This window comes from Pleurodeles waltl, chromosome 7, assembly GCF_031143425.1.
Source record: "Pleurodeles waltl isolate 20211129_DDA chromosome 7, aPleWal1.hap1.20221129, whole genome shotgun sequence".
In the NCBI taxonomy this organism is placed as follows: domain Eukaryota; kingdom Metazoa; phylum Chordata; class Amphibia; order Caudata; family Salamandridae; genus Pleurodeles; species Pleurodeles waltl.
Genome location: NC_090446.1, coordinates 88,708,955 through 88,733,709, shown reverse-complemented (window position 1 = coordinate 88,733,709; position 24,755 = coordinate 88,708,955). Strand labels below are relative to the sequence as shown.

Here is a 24,755-nt window from a genome sequence, read left to right as displayed (position 1 = left end):
CTTTGTGTCTGCTGTTTGTCCGATACATGTTTGATTAGTTTATGTCCAATTATTCTTTATGCTAGTTGGAAAGTAAGAATGGGAATAGTTTTTAACTATGTCTATTATCAATACATGTTTATTGTAGCTGTTTTGGTAAATAATGTGTTTGTTTTTTAATAACTACGCTTCCCTCTGCAGTCAAAATGATGTGATAGCAGAACAAGTCTGTAAGAGCTTCTTGTCACTTGTGATGTCATCTTAAAAGTCTCCAGACCAATCAAAACTGTACTTACTCTGTTTTATATCTTTTTAAGTAATGACTATTTTTACAGAAGAAAAGTTTACTATGATCTGTGTTTTAAGTGCTATTTATTGACTGCAACATTGTTTAAGTAGTTGTTTAAAAAAAGTGTTTGACCTGAATTCGAATAGCTCTATTGGCTTTTTAGACATAATTTCATAGAAAAATTCTGATCTAAACAAAACAGGAAAGTGTGAAAGGATTTCTTTCTTTCTGGTTTTTATTTCTTATTACTGTTAATTTAACTTATGTGGTGTAAAAAATGAGGCATAGACATGTTTTAGTTGTACACTAAATAGGATTACATTACAAAGCTAATGTACAGCTTTCTGTAGTAAAATTGCTATGTAAAATACCACATTGTACTCTACCATGAAATAGTGGTTTCAGTTGACAAGATGTAGTGGCCAGAACCCACTAGCTAGTCCCAAAGATTCCTAAAGTTTATGGCCCTGTATCTCTGTATCTACTCATTGTAGTGAATGTTCTCCAATTGCAGGAGCAACATGGCCCATGGGCACTCCCTAGTGTAACTGGTTTCACCAATTCACTACTGGACTTAGAGATTAGAGCTTGCCCATGACTTTAAAAGTTGATGTATATGGGATCATATGGGCTAGAAGGATGGTTAAAATGACTCTGGACTCAGGGCTATCTCCACCAAACAGTGAAATGAGACCCCATTGCTCTGGTGTGAAGAAGGCTACCTCCTGCTCCTCCATGGACTGGGCATGCACGTACCCTACAAGCGAGTGGTAAGGCAGAGACAGCACAGTCTCACCTTCTCAATAAAGACATGCAATGTTACAGCTCCATTATCAAGATGATTCTCTTTTTAAAATCTTGCTTTGCGCTGGCCTGCTGGGCTGCAGAGATCTTGTGGCTCTTAAGATGATCTTATGCCTTCAAGGCATTTTCCATCCCAATTTCTCTAGTGAGCTGAGGCTTGACACGCTCTCCTGGGAGGGCGCTATCCAGCTGCTCATGCAAGTAAGATGTCGATATAGGTCATAATAGCACAATCCCTGGTAACGCACCCCAGATTAGACCCAATCTGGAGGAAGTAAAGAAACCCAATAGATGGTCCACTTCTGGTTCTGCCGGTAGGTCTCCTTGTTGCACCTAGGAATGCTACTCATCAGAGGCAGCAACATGGTTGGTTAGCCACATATCTTCATAGGGGAGGCAGCATGTCTTTGGTACTCACGCTCAGTGAGTGGTGAGAAATTTGCTCCAATGATACAGCATCAGCATTTCCATGGTCACAGAAGCCTGGACGATATTATACACAGTGCAGAGTGCCATGCTGGAGTCAGCTAGTGAAATTCAGGAGCCTAGAGGAAATGAAGGGTGTAAACAGAAGCTGCTTTGAGGAAACAGCATTATCCATCCCTTCAAGTGTTTGTTGTCAGAGATTCCCAGTCCCACCTTTTGTAACCTATTTTTCTGTCATGTAATTTCCTACCTACACCATTTATGGTGAGCCTTTAGTGCGAGGCGCTTGCGTCACAAAGCTTTCATTCTTCTTTTTTGGATTGTGTTCATCGCCCACTTAGATGATTTTTCTCCCTAACATTTGTTCCCTTCATCCTGCAGCTATTCTCCCTATTAGATCTAGTGGTTAGCGAAATTTGCATAATTTGCTTTTAGTGTTACTACATGGAATTACAGCAAAATGACACAAAACTACGCGAAATGCAAATTCACCATCCGCCTCTATATATTACAGTGAAGTGCATCCATCTGTAAATTGTTGGCATGAGGACGCATTTAAATAAATGCTCTCTGAACAACAGCTGGTCGTGTTCTCTTCTTCGAATGCACTCGAGGGAAATTTTCACTGTGAATTTTATGTTCACAGTAAATTTGTATCATGCGTGGCGCATAATTACAGGAAGAGGTACAATGGTGTAATCTCATGAATTTTGCGTAACAGGCATAACATGAAATTCCTGAGATTATGTGAATTACACAGGTAAAATTTACATTTTGCCCAGGCCAAATTAGATCCTCACACATTGAAAAATATATGCAGAGCTCTTTCTTAGCCCTTTCTCCTCAGAATAGTGTTAGTGGTTTGCTTATCAACTCATGCACCTTCATACCATCTAAAAAAAACAATGATTTCTGCCTTTTGTGGTTTTTCCAAAGTGAGCCACTCTAATGAAAGCAATTGACACCTTTCACGTGTTGCTTCTATGAAGAAGCTGCCATTTTCTAGGGTGATCAAAATAAAAATGAGAAAGATCTCCACAACCTGCAATCCATGGCACTCCTAGGTGCACAGTCGGTTTGCCACGTATTAGTGATGTAGGTCCTTCTCTTCAGTCCTACAGAATTAAATCTAGCAGCGATTGTCCATGTTTACAAAGGCTCTGAAGCTGGGGGTGGGTGGGTGTGTACACAGGTCAGATCAGCATGGCCATGGAGATTTGCAGATTTCCCGCAGACAGAACTCCACATCTGTACCTGTTGCTGTAGGAACCAGCAACAACAAAGGAAGATGTGGTGGGGCAGGATTTTCAAGAATCAGGGTTCTCCTGCTCCCTAAAGAAGAATAGGCTTGTGAACTTACCCCATCTCTCAGATACAACAGATTCAGGGTAATGGTATGTACGATCATGAGGATGTACAGACTGTTATGTCCAACATGGATAGAGCCACCATTCCCAAGGAAAGTAGCCATGCCATCCAGCAGATACAAGGGGTACCGGTGGCTCCTGCCATTCCCCATGTACCCTTACAACCACATACAAATATTCTGTTCATACATGTACCATGAATGATGAAGACAAGGAGATCCAGTCATGGAGGCTGACAGACTTTTACTCTGGAGAGGCAGCAGAAAGTCTCCTTGCAGGGAGATGGGTGAAAAGCCTTTGAACTACAAGTCCAATGCCACCCTCATCAGCCATCACATACTCAGGGTATCACCTTCAGTGGACTTACATGAGTGTCAAATTCACACGAGGAAAAACACAGGGTTATTAAAAGAAAATATGGGGAAGGATGGCACAGCTTTCCCGAGCCATTAAAGGAACTTCAGGCTCAGCAGCTGATATATTTCATGTCAGCATGATGTTTTCATTAATAATATCAGTAACTAAAAGTATTAATAGCTATATAACTGATGCTACAGGGTCTATGGTAGGAGTAAAAAAATTGCATAACATTTTAATTATGAAATTTAATGGCCGGCTTTCTGATCAGAGTGTGAAATGCAATACGCGTGTGTGGTTGCTTTTTCACACACATTAATTGATCAACATATTTCTTTTTACATTCAGAGTTATGTGTAAGTCAGTTTGTGACCCCTCTTACAAACCCTTTCAGTCATTTGCTTTCACTCATTTATGTGACATGTCTGCAAAAAGTCGGGAAATTATGCGTAATTATGCAAAGTGCAGATCCGCCATTTCATGCTATATTTAGAGGGAAATGCGCCCTCATGTCAATTTTAGGTTTGAGGATGCATTTAAATGAACCACCTCGAACAACAGGCGCTCGCGTTCTGTCTTTCACTCTCACTCACTGTAAATCTTTACAGCGAATTGCTCGTAATTATGCGAAGTGTTGTAATGGTATAATTTTCGAAATTTCCTGTAACAACCTTAGCGTGAAACTTCTGGAAGCACGTCGATTATGCCGGAGTAATTTACATTTCGCCCAAGCCTAGTCTTTGTTAGCATAGCTTTATTCAGATGTTCAAATTGTCCAGTAGGTGCGCGCTAAGGGGCAGAATAAGCACACTCACAAATATAGTTTGGTCTTAAACTTCACATAGCTGAACGAGAGAATTGTGCCACCCTGACACAAATACACCCGCAGTTTTACACGCCATTCAGCGACAGCTGAAAACCAAAACAAGAGTAGACATATTTTATCAATAACTTTACTCGGTACGATGCTCTTTTTCCGTTCTTTTCGCCAACTCTATAAAACTGCAGTATATTACCAAGGGTGACCACAGGATGGAGTCAAAGTACTGTTCAAAACATGAATCACGCACCAGGCCACTGATGCCAAAGTAATCAGCTAAAATGCATTATGTATAACAGTCTGTCCAATGTTGATAGCTTAATTTTCCAGTCTTTTTTTAAAATCTCTATTGCTGACGTGCTTTGCTGACGTTCTTAGGCGTATTTTACTTCCCTCCCCGCCCTTTTGCAGTTGTCCCAGGATGATGCACATTTTTAATTCTTCAGTTATAGTAAGGAAGTAGTTCCTTGCAGAATGTGAAGCAGTGGATGTCCCAGGTGATTCTAGAAACGGAGCAGCATTGGGAAAACTGTCTCTCTCAGGCCCTGGTTACGAGTATAAGTGCTATTTATCGCATCTGATAAACAGTAGCGGCTCGCGCGCCGCGGAAGGGGCGGGGCATTAAAATTAAATTTAATAAAATAAAAAAACACTCACCTGTTCCGCGCGGTCCAGTGCCGCGCTCCTCTTCCTTGCTTGCTGGACGCAGGCACAGGCTCCCAGCCTGACCTGCAGCCAATCCTGACGCTGCCCAAAGCAGCGCCAGGATTCAGTGGGAGCGCCCAGCCAGGGTGCTCCCAAGCAGACTGGAGCCTGTACAGGCTCTTTTCAGCCCGGCAACACAGTTGCCGGGCTGGAGATAGCCTACAGCGCATGTGTGTTTGGCCGGCCCAAGACGGCCGTCCAAACACACAAGCGCTCTGAGGGGGATTGCTGAGCACTACCCCCAGTGCACGTCACCCCGTGGCCGCCACCTTTTAAACAAAACGATAATAAACATAGTTTATTATTGTTTTCTTTAAAAGGGTTTGCAGCTGCTAGTGGGGGGGGGGCGACGCTCCTCCGCCCATACGGAGGAGCCGCCACTGCTGATAAATAGCGATACCTCAGGGCACCGTGGTTACCGGCTCAGCTAAATAGCACCTATTGCGCGTTTCTGGGGCATAACATGCAGGTTTTGGTGTTTAAATACCGTATGCTTTCCCCCTGTTAAATATCAGCAGGGTTGACTGCTTTAACCAAGATTGAGGTATTTAATGCATCCGATAATGATTGTAATGATTGTATGCGTTAAATACAATCATGGCGTAAACAGGGGTTTACATTAAGGTTGGAAAACAAAGACACACTTGCAGTCAGGCCCTCGGCCTCTAGATCTTCCGAGTCCTACTATTGGTAAATTCTGCCCTCTGGTTCGATCTGTGCCACCAATCTATATTTCAGTTACCCTGTTCTTGATGAATGTTTGTGCTCAGGGGGTTTCACCATTGCTCGGCACTTAGCAGTAAAAAGTTTCTTCTCAGTGATCTGTAGCATTCTACCTCTATGTGTTGTCGCAGGTGTGTCTCCCAGTACACTATGGAGAGCTTACAGTGGGCCTGGTCTAAGGGCCAGATGTATCAAAGGGTTTTACTCATTCTGTGTCTATGGGAAACTGTGTTCATACATATGTCCTAAGTCCCTGGGAAGGCCCTAGTCCTGCCTGTGGTCTCTATGGTAACACTCGGTGAGGGGTGCTCCATAAGGAATGTGTGGCTGTGTTATTATTATTTAAATTACTGCTACATGCCAAGGATGGGCTAATGTATTGCTTAGTGAGTGGCCCACACGCCAACCGGTTTAGGGAAGGCCACCTCTTCCAAACTCAGCAGATAACCACCTGCCATATCTAGACAACACTAAAAGCCCCTGCATGGTATAGATTTCTGTGATCAAAATGTCACTGGGTTGAATAGTCTTTTATCCCTGCTGAGTCGGTCGTGTTTTTTTTGTCTTCTCACACTTCTTTTTTGCTTTTCATCCAAAAAAAAACCAAAAGCAACGATTTGGTGATGAAAAGCAAAACAAAATGTCTCCAACACACAGAGTGAATTCTCCCTGCACATCATGGACATTCTTACATTCTTTTTCCTCCTTAGAAGAAAAAAATCCAGTGGCGGTAGGAAAGCCCTACCCAGAATAGGAGCTGCTACGTTCACTGTGTCCTGGCAGCATTGTGGTGAATGGGCCATTAAGTCCGGGGTTTTGACAGGGAGCTGGCTGTGGTTCTGCCATTGAAAACCCAGGGCCTCATTTACAAGTCCTTTGTGCCACCTCTGCATTATTATTTTTTTGCCGCAGCGGCGGCGCTAGCAGTGCACTACACTGCTCCATATTTACAAACTGACGCATTGGGCCCAATGCGTCAGTTTGTAGAGCCCTGCGTCACATTTTACCTGCGCCAGTTATAATATATGCAGGGTAGGCGTTCCCACAGAAAAAAACGCCCTTAGAACTGATGCAGTGAGATTTACAACATTCTATGACTTCACTGCATCAAAATTTTACCACCTGCTCAGATCAGGTGTAAAATTGATGCAGGGCTTTTTCCCATGGGGCACTCCTCACATTGCTGGAGTTGCGTCAGTTTAGCAACGGAATCCCAGCAATGTGTCAGTTTAGCACCAACCAATGCGTCAGAAGTTCTGACCCATCTGGGAAAACGTGCGCCATGGAGCTCTGTATTGTAAATACAGCGCATCCATTGCGTTGTTAGGAATATATGTCGGAACAACGCATGCTAAAACAACGCATGCCTGAACAACGAGGTCGGAACAACGACCGCGTTTTTACCACTAATGCCTTTACCACGAATGCCTTAACAACGATTTTTCGTTGTAAAGGTATTCCTGGTAAAGGCATTAGTGATCGGCATGCATGGTTCCAGCATGCATCCCCCCACCCCCACCCCTAAACATTACTTTGACCCCCCCAAAACCACGCCAACCCCCCACCCTTGCCCCCTAAAACTACCCCATCCCCCCACCTTGTCCCTAAAATTACCGTGACCCTCACCCTTGCCCCTAAAACCACCCCAACCCCCACCCCTAAAACAACCCAAACCCCCACCCCATCCCTAAAACCTAAACTACCCCAACCCCCAACCCTAAAACCTAAAACCACCCCAACACCCCTGCCCCTAAAACTACCCAGAGCCCCCCACCCGCCCCTAAAACCACCCACAACCCCTCTGCCCGCCCCTAAAATTACCCACCCCAACCCACCCCTAAAACCTAAAACCACCCCAACCCTCACCCCTAAAACAACCCTAATCCCCACCCCATCCCTAAAACCTAAACTACCCCAACCCCCACCCCTAAAACCTAAAACCACCCCCACACCCCGCCCCTAAAATTACACAACCCACCCCTAAAACCTAAAACCATCCCATCCCCCACCCCTAAAATTACCGCAACCGATCACCCCGCCCCTAAAACCTAAACCACCCCAATCCCCCACCCCACCCCTAGAAACCTAACCCACCCTGACTCTCCACCCCCAAATACTAAAAATACCGGACCCCCCACCCCGCCTCTAAAACTAAAAATGCCCGACCCCCCTCCCCACCCCTAAATCTAAACCACCCGACCCCCCACCCCTAAAACTAAAAATACCCCGACCCCCCACCCTCGCCCCTAAAACTAAAAATACCCCTCCCTCCAAACCTAAACTGCCCGACTCCCCACCCCTAAAACTAAAAATACCTGGACCTGCCCATAAAACTAAAAATACCCCTTCCCTCCCTCCCCTGCCCCTAAACCTAAACTGCCCTGACGCCCCATCCCTAAAACTAAAAATACCTCGACCCCCACCCCGCCCCTAAAACTAAAAATACCCCGACCCCCATTCCCCCACCCCTAAACCTAAACCGCCCCTAAAACAAAAAATAACCGGACCCCCCTCCCCTAAACCACCCTGACCCCCCAAAACTAAAAATACTCCAACCCCCACCCCTAAAACTAAAAATACCACGACCCCCAGCCCCTAAAACATCCCCACTTACCTGACTGATTGCGTCGTCCTCCTCAGCCGACTCCCTTCTTCTGTGCCTTAACCACGCATGTGCGTGGTTCAGCACATGCGTGGTTAAGGCACCAAACAACGAAGTCGTGGTTAACGAAAGCGTTGTTCCGCTTTCATTGTCCACAACTTCGTTGTTATGGAGTCGTGGTTAAGGCCACCTCCCCGTTGTTAGGGGATGTGAGGCAGGCACAAGAAATCTGACACATCAATGACGATGCATCAGATTTTTGTAAATTAGGCCTCCAGTTTTTCTCCATGTTTAAGTAGGCCAATTTATGGCAGAGCTCACACTCTTCTAAATTCTAAATGATCCTCTAAGTCTTTTAGCAACCGGTTGTGTAGATAGTTTTGATCACTTTCCATGATGTGGCACCAGAAGTTAAATATGTGTTTCATGATACTTACCAATGGGGAACTCCTTCCAGTGCTGCTCGATGGAAGTTAGAAATGCAGATTTGACTTCATAAGAAGACGGAAAACTTTAGTGGTTGAGTTGGGGCAAAAAGGGGGTGCAGGAGAAAGGAAGGCAGGTAACGGGGACACAAGTTTCTGTAGTAGTGTACTCACTCATTCCTACTGTTTCTGAAGCCATTCTTTGGTCTCTATGTCTCAGGTGCCAGCATTTCTTTCAAGGCATCACTGTAGTTCAGAAGTTAGAAAAGAGGGAACAGGTGGTCTCAGTGGTGTAGCAAAACTTGAGGGAGCCCCCCTGCAAAGTACATGGAGGGCCCTCCCCAGTCCCAGTCAGGAGCTCTCAGGCCAGGGCCCCCTGCCCGTGCACAGTGTACTGTACTGAGAGGGCCCCTGGAGCTCGAGCACCCCCCCCCCCGAGTTCCACAGGGGCTGCGGGGGTTAATGTTATGCCACTGGCTGATCTACCCCCTACAGTCACAAAAGTAAGGACATTTTGGCCAGTTTAGGTCTGCAATTTGAGGATGCCTGGGGCAAGCTGAAGTAGGTTCTAAGGACCAGTGGGGGGTCTGAAGGCTGGATGGCTCTCTCAGATGGTCGGTTAATTATGTCTGGAAGTAAGTATCTTGAGTTGAGCTCTGAGATCCACTGAGGTTCCATGAGAGTGTAACGAGGGTCTTTTGAGGGTCTGCTTTGGATATGTGAGGGCAGATTGAGGGTCTTTAAGGGATGACTGGGGATATGAGACCCAGTGGAGGGTTACAACCTTCAGCGGTCCTGACAGAGGAAGAGTAGAGGGAGGGTCTCTTGAGAGCTTCCTCGAATCATTTGAGGACATGGCAAGGGTCTCTAAGGCATGAACATGAGTGTCTAATGACCAGTTCAGGGTAGGGGCAGTATGGGAGAGTCTTTGAGAGCATGGTAATGGATTCTGAGAGCATGCTGGAGTTGTCTGGAAACAAATCAAATGTCTCTGACAGCAGACCTGGAATATTTAAGTACCAGATAATGGTATCTGAAAGCTAGCTAAGAGAAGGCCAGACTTGTCCAAGAGATAAGATGAGGGCATGCTGAGATTTTCTGGTGGCCAGTTGAAGCCTTGCGAAATGGGGCAGGTTTTGCCTGAAGGGGCTTTTAGGGTGACTAAGGATTGGCTCAGGCTCTCTAGGGTTCTGCTAAGGATGTCTGGAAGCAGAATGAAGGTCTTGGAGAGACATCTGGTGACACTTAATAGATTGCTGTGGTTATCTGAGGTTGGCCAAACACTGGCAGAGACAGCCGATGTCCAGTTAGGCATGTATAAAGGCTGAGTGAGCCTTAAGTTTCTGAGGCAGACTAAAGTTTTTTATAACTTGGCCAGGTCTCTGGGGGTATGCTGGGTTGTCATAGACCAGAATAAGTGTCTGTGAGAGCCACCGGAGAGCTTTCAGGGACCAGCTGATGGTGTCTAATAGAACATTGTGAGCCTCAGAGGGTGAGATTACAAGAGAACACTACATGACACACTACAAACAATACCACTCTTTGCACTCCAATTGTGATGTTCAAATTACTGCAGTGAGGCATTATGGTATGTGTAGTTCCTTCCTTTCTCAAACCTTGCCAAGATCACTTTCTGAAGGCAGAATACTTTGTGATATCATAGGTTCTGGTCCACTCAGATTCACTGGTACTTACATACATATATTCCAGACTTTTCTGTGTCTCAGTTCTGATCCACATTCTATCTATGGTTTTCCTGTGGCCCGTCTTGTGTGGTGAAGCTCTGTTTTCAGCCTTACTGCCACCAGGCTCTCTTCCTGAACCTGTGTTCCCTTCCTCCCAAGAGCTGCCAGCTATATCTTTCCTTTGAGCTGACTGCTTAGAGTTCTTGCATCTGTCCTACTGATGATTCAGAATGGACCAAGCTCCCCATGCAGGCCCATGTCTTGCTTCTCTGTGCTTGGTGACACTGTTCCTTGATTTCCCAGATCCTGTCTTGATGATATGACTCCTCTATTTCTGTTCTCTTATTCTGTAGCATCCCAGTCCTCTACTCCAGGGCTCCTGGTTCTATGTTGAATATTACCTATATATCTGTATTTTCTCATTTCCTGTGTATGATTAGCTTTCTCGGTCAGTCAGTTAGCTGGATTGGTCTGTCTGCTCTTTCTGCATTTGTCCAGCTTTTCCATTTCCAGTCCTACTCTTCCTAAGCTTTATTGCTGTATTGCTACTTTTGCTCCATTTTCTCTTTCTCAGAGCCAGAGTTACCTTCCTTGTGTCCTGTTTCTGAAATCTGCTTTTCTTACTCTGTTCGCTTTGTCCTCTGTTGAGTTTCAAATGTTAATTGAAATTTCTAGAGGATGCAAGTGGATTCTGAGGCTTAGTGCCTCGTGCATATAGATTAACATAGCACTTTTCTTTCTTAAGAGCGGTGGTGTCTTCCAGTACTCTGTGAGAATGAAATCTCTTTGCCTTTACTGTGATTAGTTTATGTTAAAGACACACCAGTTTCCACAGAGCAAACAAACTATGGGGCATATTTACAGGAAAGTTGGGCATCAGCTATGATGTGCCACTTTTCTTGCACTCCCTTGTGCCCCCTAACATGCCCATTCACAATAAGGAGCACCGTGACATAAGCTAGTACAAAAGCGTCACAATTGTTGACGCTATTGTGGCACATTGGTTGACTAGTGCAAAAAATTATGGATTTAGTCCAGCAATGCATGGGGAGGCCAATTGGAGACAATGGGAGTGTCACTCTAACGCCTGCCTTTGGCAGGTGTTAAAAATTATGGGAAAAATGGTGCAGTGAAATCTCGTAAATTTCACTGTGCCATTTTTCTGGTCTCCTAAGAGGAGAACACCCCCCTTGCATATATTATGCCTGGCGCAGGTATAATGAGGCGCAAGGGGTTACAAAGTGGTGCAATGCAAGCTTTGCGCCACTTTGTAAATCTGGTGCAGGGGAAAGGCATCCTTAGCTTAAAAAAAACAATGCTAGGGTGGCACAAGGCGGCACTATGGGCTTGTAAATATGCCTCTATATGTTTTGGTAGTTTATTGCCCTTCTGTGTTTGATTTTCTCAGTTTATTTTCCATTCGTTTAATGTGTGGTACAAGTGTTGTCTTTCGAGTTTGTCTCTTACAGGCACTACCCAATTTCTGTCCAATATTTATATTCCAATCAACATGCTTCACTCACCAACGTCTGTCCTATCTTCATTCCAGCTTTCAGGTCCTCACTTGTTTCTCCTAATAAGGGCTACTAAAGCTCTTCTTCATCCAACATAGTACATGGTCCAATCACTAAGTGATCCTGGTAGGATTCTTAAACTGGTGGTCAAGCTAGAAATGATTCCACAGGCATTTGAAGGTTCACATGATGCTATTCAAGTGGCTAAGCCAGAGGGGGAGAGTGTATATATTAAAAATGGGTGCACGATTGGGTCAGGAAAGCTATGTGTGTGTGGATGACCCCACTGATGCAATCCTGATTTTTTGCTTTTGCTCAATGACAAAAGATATAATCCACGACAGAGCAATCCCAGACATGTTCACCTATTGTTTGATTCTTTCCATAGGTATTGCAAGGTCCATGGAGTTGTTAAGCGAAGAGTGGGAAACAGTAGGAGACCTTTCTTTTACCTTTCCCCAGGCAAAGGAGAATAACCTTCTTATGTTGGCTCTTCCTGCTTTGAGTTTATCACAGGGCCTAAACCTGGCATACTCTTGAAGATGGCTTACCAACCTACCTCCTTTCCATAATTTTGCTGAAGGGTGAAGCGAGAGATTGGACAGTAGTTAGCCAGAATTGTAGGGGTTGATTATGGTCAGAGGGCTGAGCTCTTCTCCAGAACAGAGGAAGACATCTATCATGTCTGTGGCTTTTCTTGCAAATGCTTGATGGAATTGTTTAAAGCAAGTGGCTTAAGAAGTATCCATGGGCAAGGTGGATGCTTTTAACTTGTCAGCCAGTTTGAGAAACTCATAGGCACCACAGGTTAAATGAGGAAAGGGTGGATTTCTAGGAGGAGACTGGTGGGAAGAGAGAATGTTCCAACGTGTTGGTGACTCCGTCACTGTTGATTTTGATTTGAAGAGCCCAAGTAGGTCTTCAAAGTGATGCTGTGAAGCACAAGTGCGGCCTTTAGAGCATTAGGATTAAACCATTTGTGGTCCATATTGAACATGGTCCTTCGTTTGATGGAGCTTCCACCATGAATGAGTGAAGCTTTTGTAAAATTTACATTCTGAACTTAAATGCTTCAAGTGTCTCCTGAATTTGACAGATAAGTTACATGAGGCAAAGCCCAGGATTGTAGTAATGTGACTGACTGAGAATCAGACAACTCAATCAAGTGGGGAAGTCATGATCTGAACCTGAGTTTCCAAATTGACTAATACAGTAATTCTGTTTCCCTTAATACAGTATTCTCCAAACGTATGCATGCACATCTGTTGAGGTATATGTTAATGTCACTGGACTCAAGATAATGGTCTTGGCAATCAGAGGTCCTTTCTGGGTGGCCTACGGGTGAACACCGGAAGCTCCCCGCTCAACACAAATCTTCACCTGAGAAGGCAATAAAATAATCGGATCTGCCTGAGGCTCTCACAGATCTACTCTGTCTAGGTCCCTCTTGTGAGTCACTGTTGTAGGAGTTTCGTATTTAGACAGCTCCCAGTGTGTGTCCAGTTCGGAGCCAGGACAGCCCCTGCCAAGCCTAACTCTACGACATTATTCCCTCAGAAACAGTCCACAGAAAGATCTCCACACACGCCACCTTGACCAGTTCTACGTGTTGCCTGCTGCTGCACTAAGGTTCAAGAGCATCGAAAAGTATTTCCCAGTGATTAACGTGATATATTTTTCTGGGCCCAGCTAGAGAAGACAGCCTTTGTCAGACTGGAACACAGTATGATGAGGAGATACCACCTGTAGCCTGTACTTTTAAATAATATATAAAATAATTTATACTCATTTAAGAAAATGTTGTTCTTTGCTTTCTTTGAAAATCTTCAAACCTTTATTAAGACTTTTTTTATTTTTTACATAGAACAAAAATTATAGACCATCAAGACATGCTTATCATAGCTTCAACTCATAATACATCGACCCCGTTACCCGACTGGTGGTCCTCCTAATGTGGCCAATGTGTAATTAATACCCTTGTTAGCGGCGTCCCCTTTCCACTTTCAACCCTCGCATTCCTTTTACTCCACATCTGTTGCCCCCTGTCCAATTACCTTCATGCACCATTGTACTCATGACAGATGTTTACTCTGAAAAGTCTGGAACTCTTCTATTGTGTTTACCCACCTTCCTAACTTCTGTTATTGTCTGTCTAGGCTCTGCCTCTGGTTAGGGAACCTGAGATTATCTACTTGTGGTCCCTGGTCAGTCTCCTCAACCCACTCAAGTGTAGACTTTTGCAGTCGCTACGCTCATGTGTGCATTGGGGCAAATCTCTAAGTCACCCCTGGTCTTACCACTCAATGAGGAATCTGCTAGTCTTCCTATCATGTCTTCCCATTCCACTACATCATCTTCTATGGCCTCCTCTGTTCTGGTGACCCTAATTCATGTGTCACCTCTAAAGCTAGAGGCCATTCTGTGAGATCCGTCAGCCTACTTCTCAGCAAAAAGCCTGGAAACTACATCCAACATTTAGGTATCCCTCTCATTGCCAAGAGTAACTCTAAGGTTTCAAATGTATGTTTCATTTTTCCCTCTTTGGATTTCTGTACACTATTGGTAAAATTGAGCATACATCACTTGATTGTATCTAAAGGTAGATTGCCAGATACAACGTGCAGTGTGTCTATTACCTAGGGCCATATGTACAAAGCATTTTTCTAGTCGCAAACAGGGTGATTATGCTAATTGGCCCGTTTGTGACTAGAAAAATGCTTTTTGGGATGTACAAAGCCGAAACTGTAATTCGGTAACTTGTGACCAAATCGCAATTTGGGTTTTGGGATTCGGTATTAGGAGGGGGCATGTTCAGGGCGTTCCTTCCTAATACCGAATCTAAATGGTGTGTATGATTGTTTTCAATTTCAAATTGGTGCTAACCTATTCGCAAAGGGGAAGGTGTCCCCTAGGGACCCCTTCCCCTTTGTGAATGCATGTGAAAATGCTTTTTTGGAGCAGGCAGTGGTCCCACGGACCACTGCCTACTCTTCAAAAATGAAACTGAAACGTTGCATTTTTTTTCTTTTTAAACGCAGCCTGTTTTCCTTTAAGGAAACCGCCTGCATTTAAAAAAAAGCCAGCTTTATTTAAAAGCTATCACAGACGTGGTGGTCTGCTGACCCCAGCAGGCCACCATCCCTATGATTTTTTAGATTCCTGGTGGGTCGCAAAGTGCGACCTACCTCATTATTATTGATGAGGCAGGTCTATTTATGACCCACCGAGTGTCACAAAAGAAACTCAGTGGAGTTTCTTACATTTGGAATTGCGATTCACTAATTGTGATTCGCATGGAATCACAATTAGGAAATCACAATTCCAAATATTCGTACATGTGGTCAATAGTTCAGAAAACCTGCCAATACCACACAATTCTGTATAGCACAGAGGCATCTCAGGAGAAACACCATCTTAGCCATTTCAATTCTCTGGAGCGCAGTAGGGTGTTCCAAAATCTGCCTGATCCAATCAGGCCTCCTAGTACCCTTCCCATGCTGTGCCGATACTGTTCTTCATGTGAGTAGGTCACTTGAATTCAAGTCTCATTCAACCTGCTACGGCTTGTTTACAATGCCAAGCAAGGATGCCAAGCAGAAGCAGCAATTCATCAAGGGTGATGGACAAGAACCCAGAAACATGTGCCCACAGATATAAGCACTTACTGTGCCAACACAGAGAAACGCTATCACTTATGAGTTATTTAAAATGACTGTATTTTGGACTGCATCTACCACAATGCATGTGGGAGGACAGGTGCTGCACAGTGCCAGGCAGTCACTTCCTTTACTTCTTGGTTGTTGAGCTCCTCCTGGAGCCTGTGGGATGCACCCGGGTCCTCGAGTGGTACTTAACCTGAGAGATATTGAGCAGCATTTCAAGCCCCCAAAATTGACTTGTTAACTCTCTGCTGATGATGGACAGGAATCCAGAAAGAGAAGTATTGGAGATATAAGCATTGACTATGCCACCACATAGAGAACACACTATTACTTGTGAGTAGTTTAAAATTCAGTAACCCCCCACAATGAGGACTCCCGTCACCCTATCCATTCTAATATCAATTGCGGAGGCAACCACCAGCTCGGTGGTTAACTCACTGCTCAGTGGTCTTTGTTCAAGGGCATCACATTTATTTCATAGTAAAGCTTCATTTGTTTTTGTTGAAGTGGAATGTTGCCATGATGGTACAACAATGCGCATATTTTTAGTTGCGTGTAAGGAGAGTCTACAATATTCATGGGATTTATTTGGGCGTTTGCTTGGCCCGTTGTCACTGGTGCTTTAATGCTAATGCACTGATATGTCAATATTTCACGTGGACCAGTGGCAGTCTTTTCTATGAGTTTCTTTAAGATATGTATTTTTTTTAATACTTTTTACCAAGTTTTGTCACTGTCCATTTTTGTGACTGGCTTTGTTTTGCATATGATTAGACACCATGCTGAATCACAACCTATATTTCTGGTCTGGGAGCTTCCACATAACACCATGATTTGTCTATGGTCAACCCCACATTTATCCTTTGAGTAGTCAGCCCCATGTTTCCACTAGAGCTGGCTGTCACCCCACATCTCTCCTGACGCATGACGTAACCATTTTTCTCTTCCCCAAAAGTTGCCAACCTCATGTTCCCCCCTTCATGGTGGTCGCCCCCTTCTTTCCCCCCAGTGGGTTGGTCTCCCTACTACCTATCTGGGTGCAGGCATCACTCCAGCTTCGAGGCGATTTCACTCAATGTGGGATTGCCTCAGATTTCAGGGGTGGCTACGGGGGACTGCCCATGCTCCACCCAAGAAACGCCTAACACTTCAAAATATAACGCAACGCAGTACAAGCCCTGAGCTGCATTACATTTCTTTAGAAAGTCACTCAAGGCAGTGCAAATCATCCTTCTGGTGCTTTGTAAATCTTACTTAAGCCATTGCACTGCCTTGCGTGTTGGAAGACAACGCAAATACTTAGTAAATTGGGGTCTCAATTCATTGGTACACCACTGTTTACTCCTAATATTTCCCCAAAGAGATCTGCTCCCCTATTTTCTCCTCAGCCTGGGCTATCGCAGTACCTTCTTGCCCCCTGTAATGGCAGTCAACTCTTTTCAGCATAGTGGAGGTGGGTAGATTGTGGAGATGGGCAGATTCACGGCAGTGACCAGTCTGGTGTATTTGGCCTCCAAGAATCGACTTCAGAAGTGGAGGCAAGTAATTAGGTGGATGTGTATTAGTGGTACACTTGTGGTGTGGACGAGCCGAACGGTGATGGTCAGCGGGCTGGAGGTGTCTTGTGGTGTAGTGAGGGTGATAAAGGGAAAACAGTGCAGTGTGGTGGAAGTATACAGGTATGTAGTGAGACTGAGGTGAGCAGTGGAGGTGCCTGGAGATGTGCATGGTGGTTGAGAGAATTGAGCTCAGCGGTGAGTGGAGGCATGCAGGAATGCAGTCATCTGCTGTGGTGTAGACGCCTAGTGGGATTAAGGTGTCTAATGTGGTTAAGAAACCTGGTGATGTTGATCGAAGCAGCACAATGGAGAAATGGAGGCTGCAGTATGGCTGAGCTGGGCAGTGTATGTGGGTGTTCAAGTATGCAGTGAGGCTGAGGTGAGCAGAGGAGATTATGGCTCTTATGGTATACAGTAAGGTGGATAGGGATTGATCTGTGCAGTGTGGTGGGGGCCTGCGGGCGAGCACTTAGGCTGAGCTGGGCAGTGAAGTGAAGGTATGCAGGTGTGCAGACAGGTTAGTTAAAGCAGTTTAGAGGTCTGGTGTGGTGGAAGAGTCCAGTGTATGTGAAATATGTTTTGCTGAGCTCTGTGACGGTGGCATGCAGGTAGATGGCAGTCTCCATGAACTGAGCAGTGGTGTTGTCTGCTGTTGTGGATGTACCTAGAGTAGTGACTGGGCGGTGTGACTGGTGGCATGCAGCTATGCAGTCAGGTCAAGGCAAGAAGTTAAGATGTCTGCTTTGGTGGAAGTGGCTACCGTAGTGACTGAGCGATGTGCTGGGGGTGCAGGTAGGCAGTCAGGTTCATGTGAGCAGTCTGCAGCCGGCAGTAAGTGTGCAATGTGCTACAGGTAATGATTCCTTTTGGATGGTTCGAGATTCGATGGTCATGCGTAGCAGATGACTGGTGGAGTTATGGTCAAAGTGCGTAGGCATCTTTTTTACACACTAGGGCCTAAATTTTAGAAAGTGACACTGTATCCAATGCAGTGCCACTTTTCTTGCTCCCCCCCTACTGGCACCATGTGTGCGCCGTATTTAATATACGGCACACCGTTGCGCAGGATAGGGGCAACAGCATCCAAATTTTTGGACGCTACTGATGTACTGTGCAGGATTAGTGCCAAAATGTTGGTGCTAATCCTGCAGCGTACACATGGGCCCATTGAAACAATGGTACGCCCCCTTTTAAGCCCTGCTCTCTGCAGGCGTTAAAAATAGCTGCTAAAAAAGGCACATTGGAATCTCTTAGAACGCCCTCCTTGCATACAATATGCCTGGCGCAGGCATAATGTGGCGCAAGGGGTTGCAATACATTGAGCCACTTTGTAAATATGGAGCTGCGAATTTGGCCTCATTGGACCACTTTTGCGCCAAAAAAAATTACGCTAATGTGGCGGAAGAAGGCACTAGGCCCTCTTAAATATGGGCGAAGAAATTGCTGCTTACTCAGGTTCAATTGCCAAGAACAGCGAAACTTGTTCCACCAGTGACTTTGTGGCTAGGCTACTACAGACACTCAATAATCCCTCCGTGGCTAATCTTTTACGTGGTAATCATGTTACCCAGTAGAAGGCAGGGCACCCCATACCACTAAACAGGGTGGTGAACACGGGGACTGGAAGTGTAGAATTTGCAGGAATCCGAAAATTATTCCTACAGGAGCTTGTTCTTCAAAGGGCTATTTTCCGAATACTCTACAAATGTGCATTTTCCACTGATATTTACATGCACTAGTAAAACAAAATATTATTTTCCGTTCTGTGGCAATGCTGACTTATTTATTTATTTCATTTTGCGAAAATCTCCGAGGAAAAGGCATGGGAATTTTCCTCCGAATGTTTCCATTAAAAGTGTTTTTATACGGAAATATGTTCACATTGTGGAATTTCCACGAATGCTGCGAGGGTTTCCAAATAAATGCCTACAGTGCTTATTGCAGTAATTAATTATCATTTTAGTATTTTTATTTAAAAAATAATTAAATCACGGCCACTTTCATAGAGTAGATTTGTGTTATAAATTCAAATGAAATTGGGGCCTTGTGTGTCATTAGAGTGGAAATGCATGGCGTCAAATGTAGTTTATGCCAATATTTCCTCAGTGAAAACCCTCAACGAAACTGCTTCGCGTGCTCCTATAGGGGATGATTTAATCATATGTATTAGACAGAATAAAGTACTCCAACTATATACAAATTCATGATACTGGTAGTTGACGTTTTGTGCCCTTTAACGGAACAAAAAAAAGCTGCGACCTCTATCTGGATGCAAAAGTCTTTGGTAAAAAATAAAATTCTATGTGTTAATGACCTGTGGTGGGGGTTGTTTTATCATGTATATCACACGCGTGTACTCCAAATTTCCCACTAACCCTCGAGTTCAGTCAGAATCGTGTAACCTACAGAAAGCGGTTCGAAGCCACTAATCGGAGCGATATTTGAGCATATGCGAAAAACTGAAAATATCAATGAGTAGCAATAGACATATTTAATTTTATTCAGAAGTAATTTCTCATCGTGGCTCTGTGCGAGGCCATTGCTTAGATGTGCGCCCCCCTGCCAGCCGATTTGAGGTCGGTCATTCTTCAAGTACATAGGTTTATATATATAAACGACCAAAAATGTATACAGTGCGATAGATTTATTGGAGATGCTAGGTGTGGGGGGGGCAGCGGGGACTGCCCTCGTCATGTGACTGGAAGACGAGTTGGGATCAATAGGAGAATGGAGGCTGAGGCGGAAAGAGGGTTGGAAATTACTGCACAGAAGAGCACGGTGGTGGGGGATGGGGGCGCACCTGAGCCCCCTCTTTTTCAAGTCAGCGCGGACCAGTTTAACAGTGACAGGTGTTGGCCCCTCCGTCACATTTTAAAGTTATGTTATTGTGTTTTTCCACAGATCCACCGCAGGGCCTGAAAATAACCACTGCGTCACAGGCCCTCGCACCCAGTAATGAAACGAGAGACACCCCCAGCCCCAATGCCCCTCTCCCCCCTACTGAGCCCCCCTTTCCCCCCCAACCCGGCCCCGGGGGAACTTACTCAAGAGTTCTGAGAGCAGGGTACTGTGCTGAGGGGCTCCCTGTAGCTCGGGGCCTTCCCGCACTGCGGGGGCCTTTGTTACGCCACTGCTAGTACCCTTGCACACCTGACACCCCGCCTCTTCCCACCAGCACCTGTATCCATGAAATAAAACCAAGCACATAAGAACACATGGTTCAGGCCTGGAGTTTCTGGGGTGGGGCGGGGTCGTTCAAGGTCATTTGGGGGTCAAACGGGGTGGGGTAGATAGACGGGCAGGCAGGGGACGCGCGAGGTATATGTTTAGTAAGACCGATCTCGCCTGGTGACATCACTCTATGTAATCGAATAACATTATGTTTCACTCCCCTACAGAAGCGATGCTGCGGGTGTTCATTGTCCCCTCTGGGGGGGTTAGGGGGGGTTGGGTAATCTGTAACAACAAGCAGGAGGGACTAAGGAATTGTGAGATCTAAGGGGGGAGGGGGGCGGCAGGGGTCCTAAATCAGGATGATCAATGGGGGAGCAGTCATTGTGGACGAAGTGGAGGGGGGGGGTGTTCTGTGACGGACAGGACACCATCAGTGGAAGGGCAAAATGGGCTGGAATGAAACAGGGTTCCGAAGTTGCACAGGATGGTTTGTTGGCGCCACACAGACTCAATAAATACATCAAAATAAAATGTGCCCCTTATGCTTGGCGTAAGGCAGGAGCCTCCATTCCCCAGCCACCTTTTAAATACATTGATCTTGGTTGTTCCTGGTTTAACAATATACTTACTGGGGGAGGAGATGAACGGGGTCACCCTTTCTGCCCCCCACCCTCCTCATTAGTCAGGCGAGTCGTCGAGTACTTTTAATGGCGGGGGCTGTGGTCGTGGCTGTGGTGCAGCCCCGGGATCCGCAGAAACGCCATTGGCGTCGAGGCAGGACGGACGCTGACGTCGACGCCCACAAACAGAAAGTGCATCATCAGCATCACCACCTGCAGGAACAGCATCGGCGGCGCCAGGACCGTGCAGAGCCCCAGGAGCCGCAGCATCAGGACCAGCCTCAGCTGCAGGGCCATCAGCATCCGCAGCAGTGGCCTCCCCAGCATCAGGACCACAGTCAACAGCCGCAGCATCAGGACCGCGAACATCACCCGTAGCATCAGGACCGCAGAGAGCATCCGCAGCATCAGGACCAGGACTGTCGGTGGGACCAGCCCTTTCCAGCCACAGACATGTGAGCAGCAAATACTGCATTGCACCTGGCGTCAGCGGGGGAGGGGGAGTGGTGTTTCAGGGGCACCCTGGAACAAGGTGCGGAATCTGTGGAGCGTCTATGCTCTCGCACCCCGAGTATCTCTGCTTGGTCCTTCATTTCTCGGTGCTAGACCGTCTCTTCTGTGGTCTCAGTGCTGGAGTGTCTGTCTGCTCTGGGATCTCTCTAGTTCCCGCTCTGTACTATCTTCCTTTCCCCATCACACTCTCTGTGTCTCTTAGTGCTGGTGTGACTGTCTCATCTTTACTCTCCATCAGCATTGCGATCTCTGAGTTAATGTGCAGTCTTCGAGTTTTGCTGTCTGCTCACCCTCAGGGTGTCTCAGTTCTGCATCTCTCTAAAAGCTGATGTTTCTTTCTGTTTCCTCAATGAGGCCCCCGCTCTCTATCTCTCTTATTGTTGGTGTGTGTCATCTGTCATTTCTCTCTCTCTCTGTGATTTGTTTTCCCTCCCACTGCGACGGCCGAGTGTCTTTCCTGTCTGTCTGCAGTCACTCTGCGAGTATATGCCCGCGTCCCTCTCTCTTTCTGTCTACCCATCTATCCATCCATCCATCCATCCTGCCATCAGTCAATCCGTTTATCTATGTCCTCTCTCGTCCCTTTTTCTCAGTTTATTTATCTCTCGCTGTCTCCCCTCTCTCGCCTTCGCTCCCCCCCTTCCCTAGCTGGTGTTTCTCTCCATCTCCTGCTCTCTTCCTCTCACCCCCCTCTGTCTCCTTCTCCTCTGTTTCACTCCTTCCTTCCCCCACTCTCCCCTCCCCCTCTCTGAGTACATTCAATCATCGGGGCTCTGCCCCGCCTCTTCCGGTGCTGCTGGCTCTGCCACACTTGGATAGAAGTGCCACCTCCTACGTGGACACAGACTGGTCTGGGCACGGGGCATGAAGGGCAGTGAATGGGCAGGAGGACGGGGGAGGCGGTGAATTAACCTGGGCATCAAGGGCAGTGAAAGGACGCGGGCAGGTGGCAAGGGCAGTGAACGGACATACATAGAGCAGGAAGAGGTGTGAATTGGCATGGCACAGAAAAGGCAGCAGACTGGCAGGGGGACATGTGACGAGGGCAGTGAACGGACGTACATAGGGCAGGAAGAGGTGTGAATTGACTCCGGGCAGAGAAGGTGGACACGGGCATGGGGCAGTGAATTGTCACTGAGCAGGGAGATCACTGAATGTCCTCGAGGCAGGAAGGGTACAGCATGGGCACTGGTGTGAGGGGGCACGGTAATGTACATGGACGCGGGAGGGTACTGAATGTACCAGAAGCTGATGGATGGTGATTGGACGTGGGGTCAGAAAGATTAATTAATGGAAATGAGGTAGGGAGGCTGGTGATTGGACGTGGTGTCAGGGAGATTAATGAATGTAAATGAGGCAGGGAGGCTGGTGATTGGACGTGGTGTCAGGGAGATTAATGAATGTAAATGAGGCAGGGAGGCTGGTGATTGGACGTGGTGTCAGGGAGAGCAGGGAATGTAAACGAGGCAGGGAGGCTGGTGATTGGACGCGGTGTCAGGGAGAGCAAGGAATGTAAATGAGACAAGGAGCACGGTGATTGGACGTGGTGTCAGGGAGAGCGTTGAATGTAAATCAGGCCGGAAGATCAGCAACGGGGCTTGGGGCACGAGGGCCCTTATGCATGGGCCAGGGAGGGCAATCAATGCACAAGGGAGGAAGAGATGTGAATGGAGGAGGAGGGGGGCAAGAGGATGCGTATTAAACGGGAGGGAGTGCTTGAATAGACATGGGCAGTAAAGAGCAGCTGCACATGGGCGTGAGCATGGAGAATACTGAAGAGGAGTACGACTTGAAGGGCAGTGTAGACACGGGCAGGGAGGACGTGAACACGGAGGGGGATTCACACGGGCTAGGGAGAATGCTGAAGAAACTGGGTAGAGGGGACATGGGGCAGGGTGGGCACTGCATCACCATGGAGCAGGGCAGTACTGAATGACCAGGGACGGTACTGAAGGGGTACTGGAACATAACATGGGACAGTGACTGATATGCAAGGAGATGGGGCAGGGAGGATTCTGAACTGGCACTGTAGACATCGGGCAGGAAGGAGGCAGGATGCACACCGGGGATTGGGTAGGCCCCGCATTGAGAGGGCAGTGGGTGAGAGGAGCACCTTCGACACTGAGGGCAGCAGAATGGACAGGCTAGGCAGAACAGCCTTGAGGTGGGACTGCTGAATGGCAGTGGGTGCTGGATGCACAGTGGGACAGGACCATTCTGAAAAGACAGTAGTGGGGCAGTATTGAGGGCAGGGGATATGCTGCTTGAAAGCTGGGGCAGAATGGACCTGGGGAAAAGGGCCCCTTAATGAACATGGGACAGAGAGGATACTGGAGATACACTGATCACGGAGGGCACTTGGGGCAATAGGATTCTGGGGGGAAAGCAGGGCACCTGTGACATAGTGGTTACCCGATAAGAGACAGGGGGCAGAGAACAGACGCCGGGGAAGGGGGGCTCAGGGGGGAAATGGATAGCGTGGTTTATGTTCCTGGAACTACATGGCACAGTCAGCAAAAGCGACAAATGGAAATCTTTTAATTAATCTGAAACGCTGGGCATTGCTCTCGAGGCATTCCATGCCGTTGTTTTGAGCTTCGTTGTGCCATTACGTGCATGGACCAGACCTATGCAAACCGGCCTTGGCCCAGCCCCACTGGGCCGTATCTCTTCTGAACAAGAACACAATCGGCCTCATACGCATGTCGGCCATATTGGGCATCATTGACAGGACCAGCTTTGGTCCCCATGGAACAAAGGGCTCTGCTACTGAGTGGGAATATCCGCGCCACTTAGACGGGTCTCATTTTGGAAAACAATCAGGGATGAATCAAAATGCTTGAATGAATCTTAACCCCCTGGTAATCACTTCGGGTGCACTCCATTTTACAGTTTTTACTCACTGCTAACGCAGAAGGACCCCGCATATGCAAATCAGTCTTGGCCCTTCCGAGATGATATCACATCAGCCTGAACTGCCTGGTCAAGTGCTCTCTGGATGCAAACGGCCCTTTTGGGCCTTGTTGGCGAGGGGGAAGCTTGTACTTTTATAATATATTGAGCTGCAGGACCAGTGTGTGGACCTGCCTGGGCAATGCAGAGAGAATCACTTAGACAACAGGCAAGTGATGGATGGAGATGCTGAATTCATCCTGAAACACTGGAAATCATTATGGCCGCATTCCACGGCACTGGGAAGAAGAAGGAGGGCATGGAAACTGAAGACGGACTATGGGGACACCAATGACCCCGCACTGGATGGTTTGGTGGTGTCCATGATGGACTGTGGAATAATGCACAGCCTGCGCAGTGCAGAACAAACAGATGATGATTATCTTGTGGGAAGAGATGCAGACTGAACGAGGGCGGACACAAAGTACGTGCAGGGGAGGGAAGATTAGTGGTGGACAGGGGAGAGTGCACAGAAGGGTATGAACCTGATAGCGTGGTCTATGAGGCAATTCCCAAAGTGGGATGAAGAGGACTCTACAGAATGGATTGAGGGGAGTACGCACTTGCCCATTCATTTGG

At 46.7% G+C, this 24,755-nt stretch overlaps 1 protein-coding gene across 1 annotated transcript in view; it reads left to right on the top strand.

Moving 5' to 3' along the window:
- Window positions 1-20,777: 20,777 nt before the first annotated feature.
- Window positions 20,778-24,755, top strand: part of LOC138303742 (vesicle-associated membrane protein 1-like) — a 60,754-nt gene continuing 56,776 nt past the window's right edge. The window contains exon 1 of the mRNA XM_069243117.1: window positions 20,778-21,166. Coding sequence (XP_069099218.1) covers window positions 21,165-21,166 — 2 coding nt within the window. The 5' untranslated portion in view covers window positions 20,778-21,164. The remainder of the gene's footprint in view (window positions 21,167-24,755) is intronic.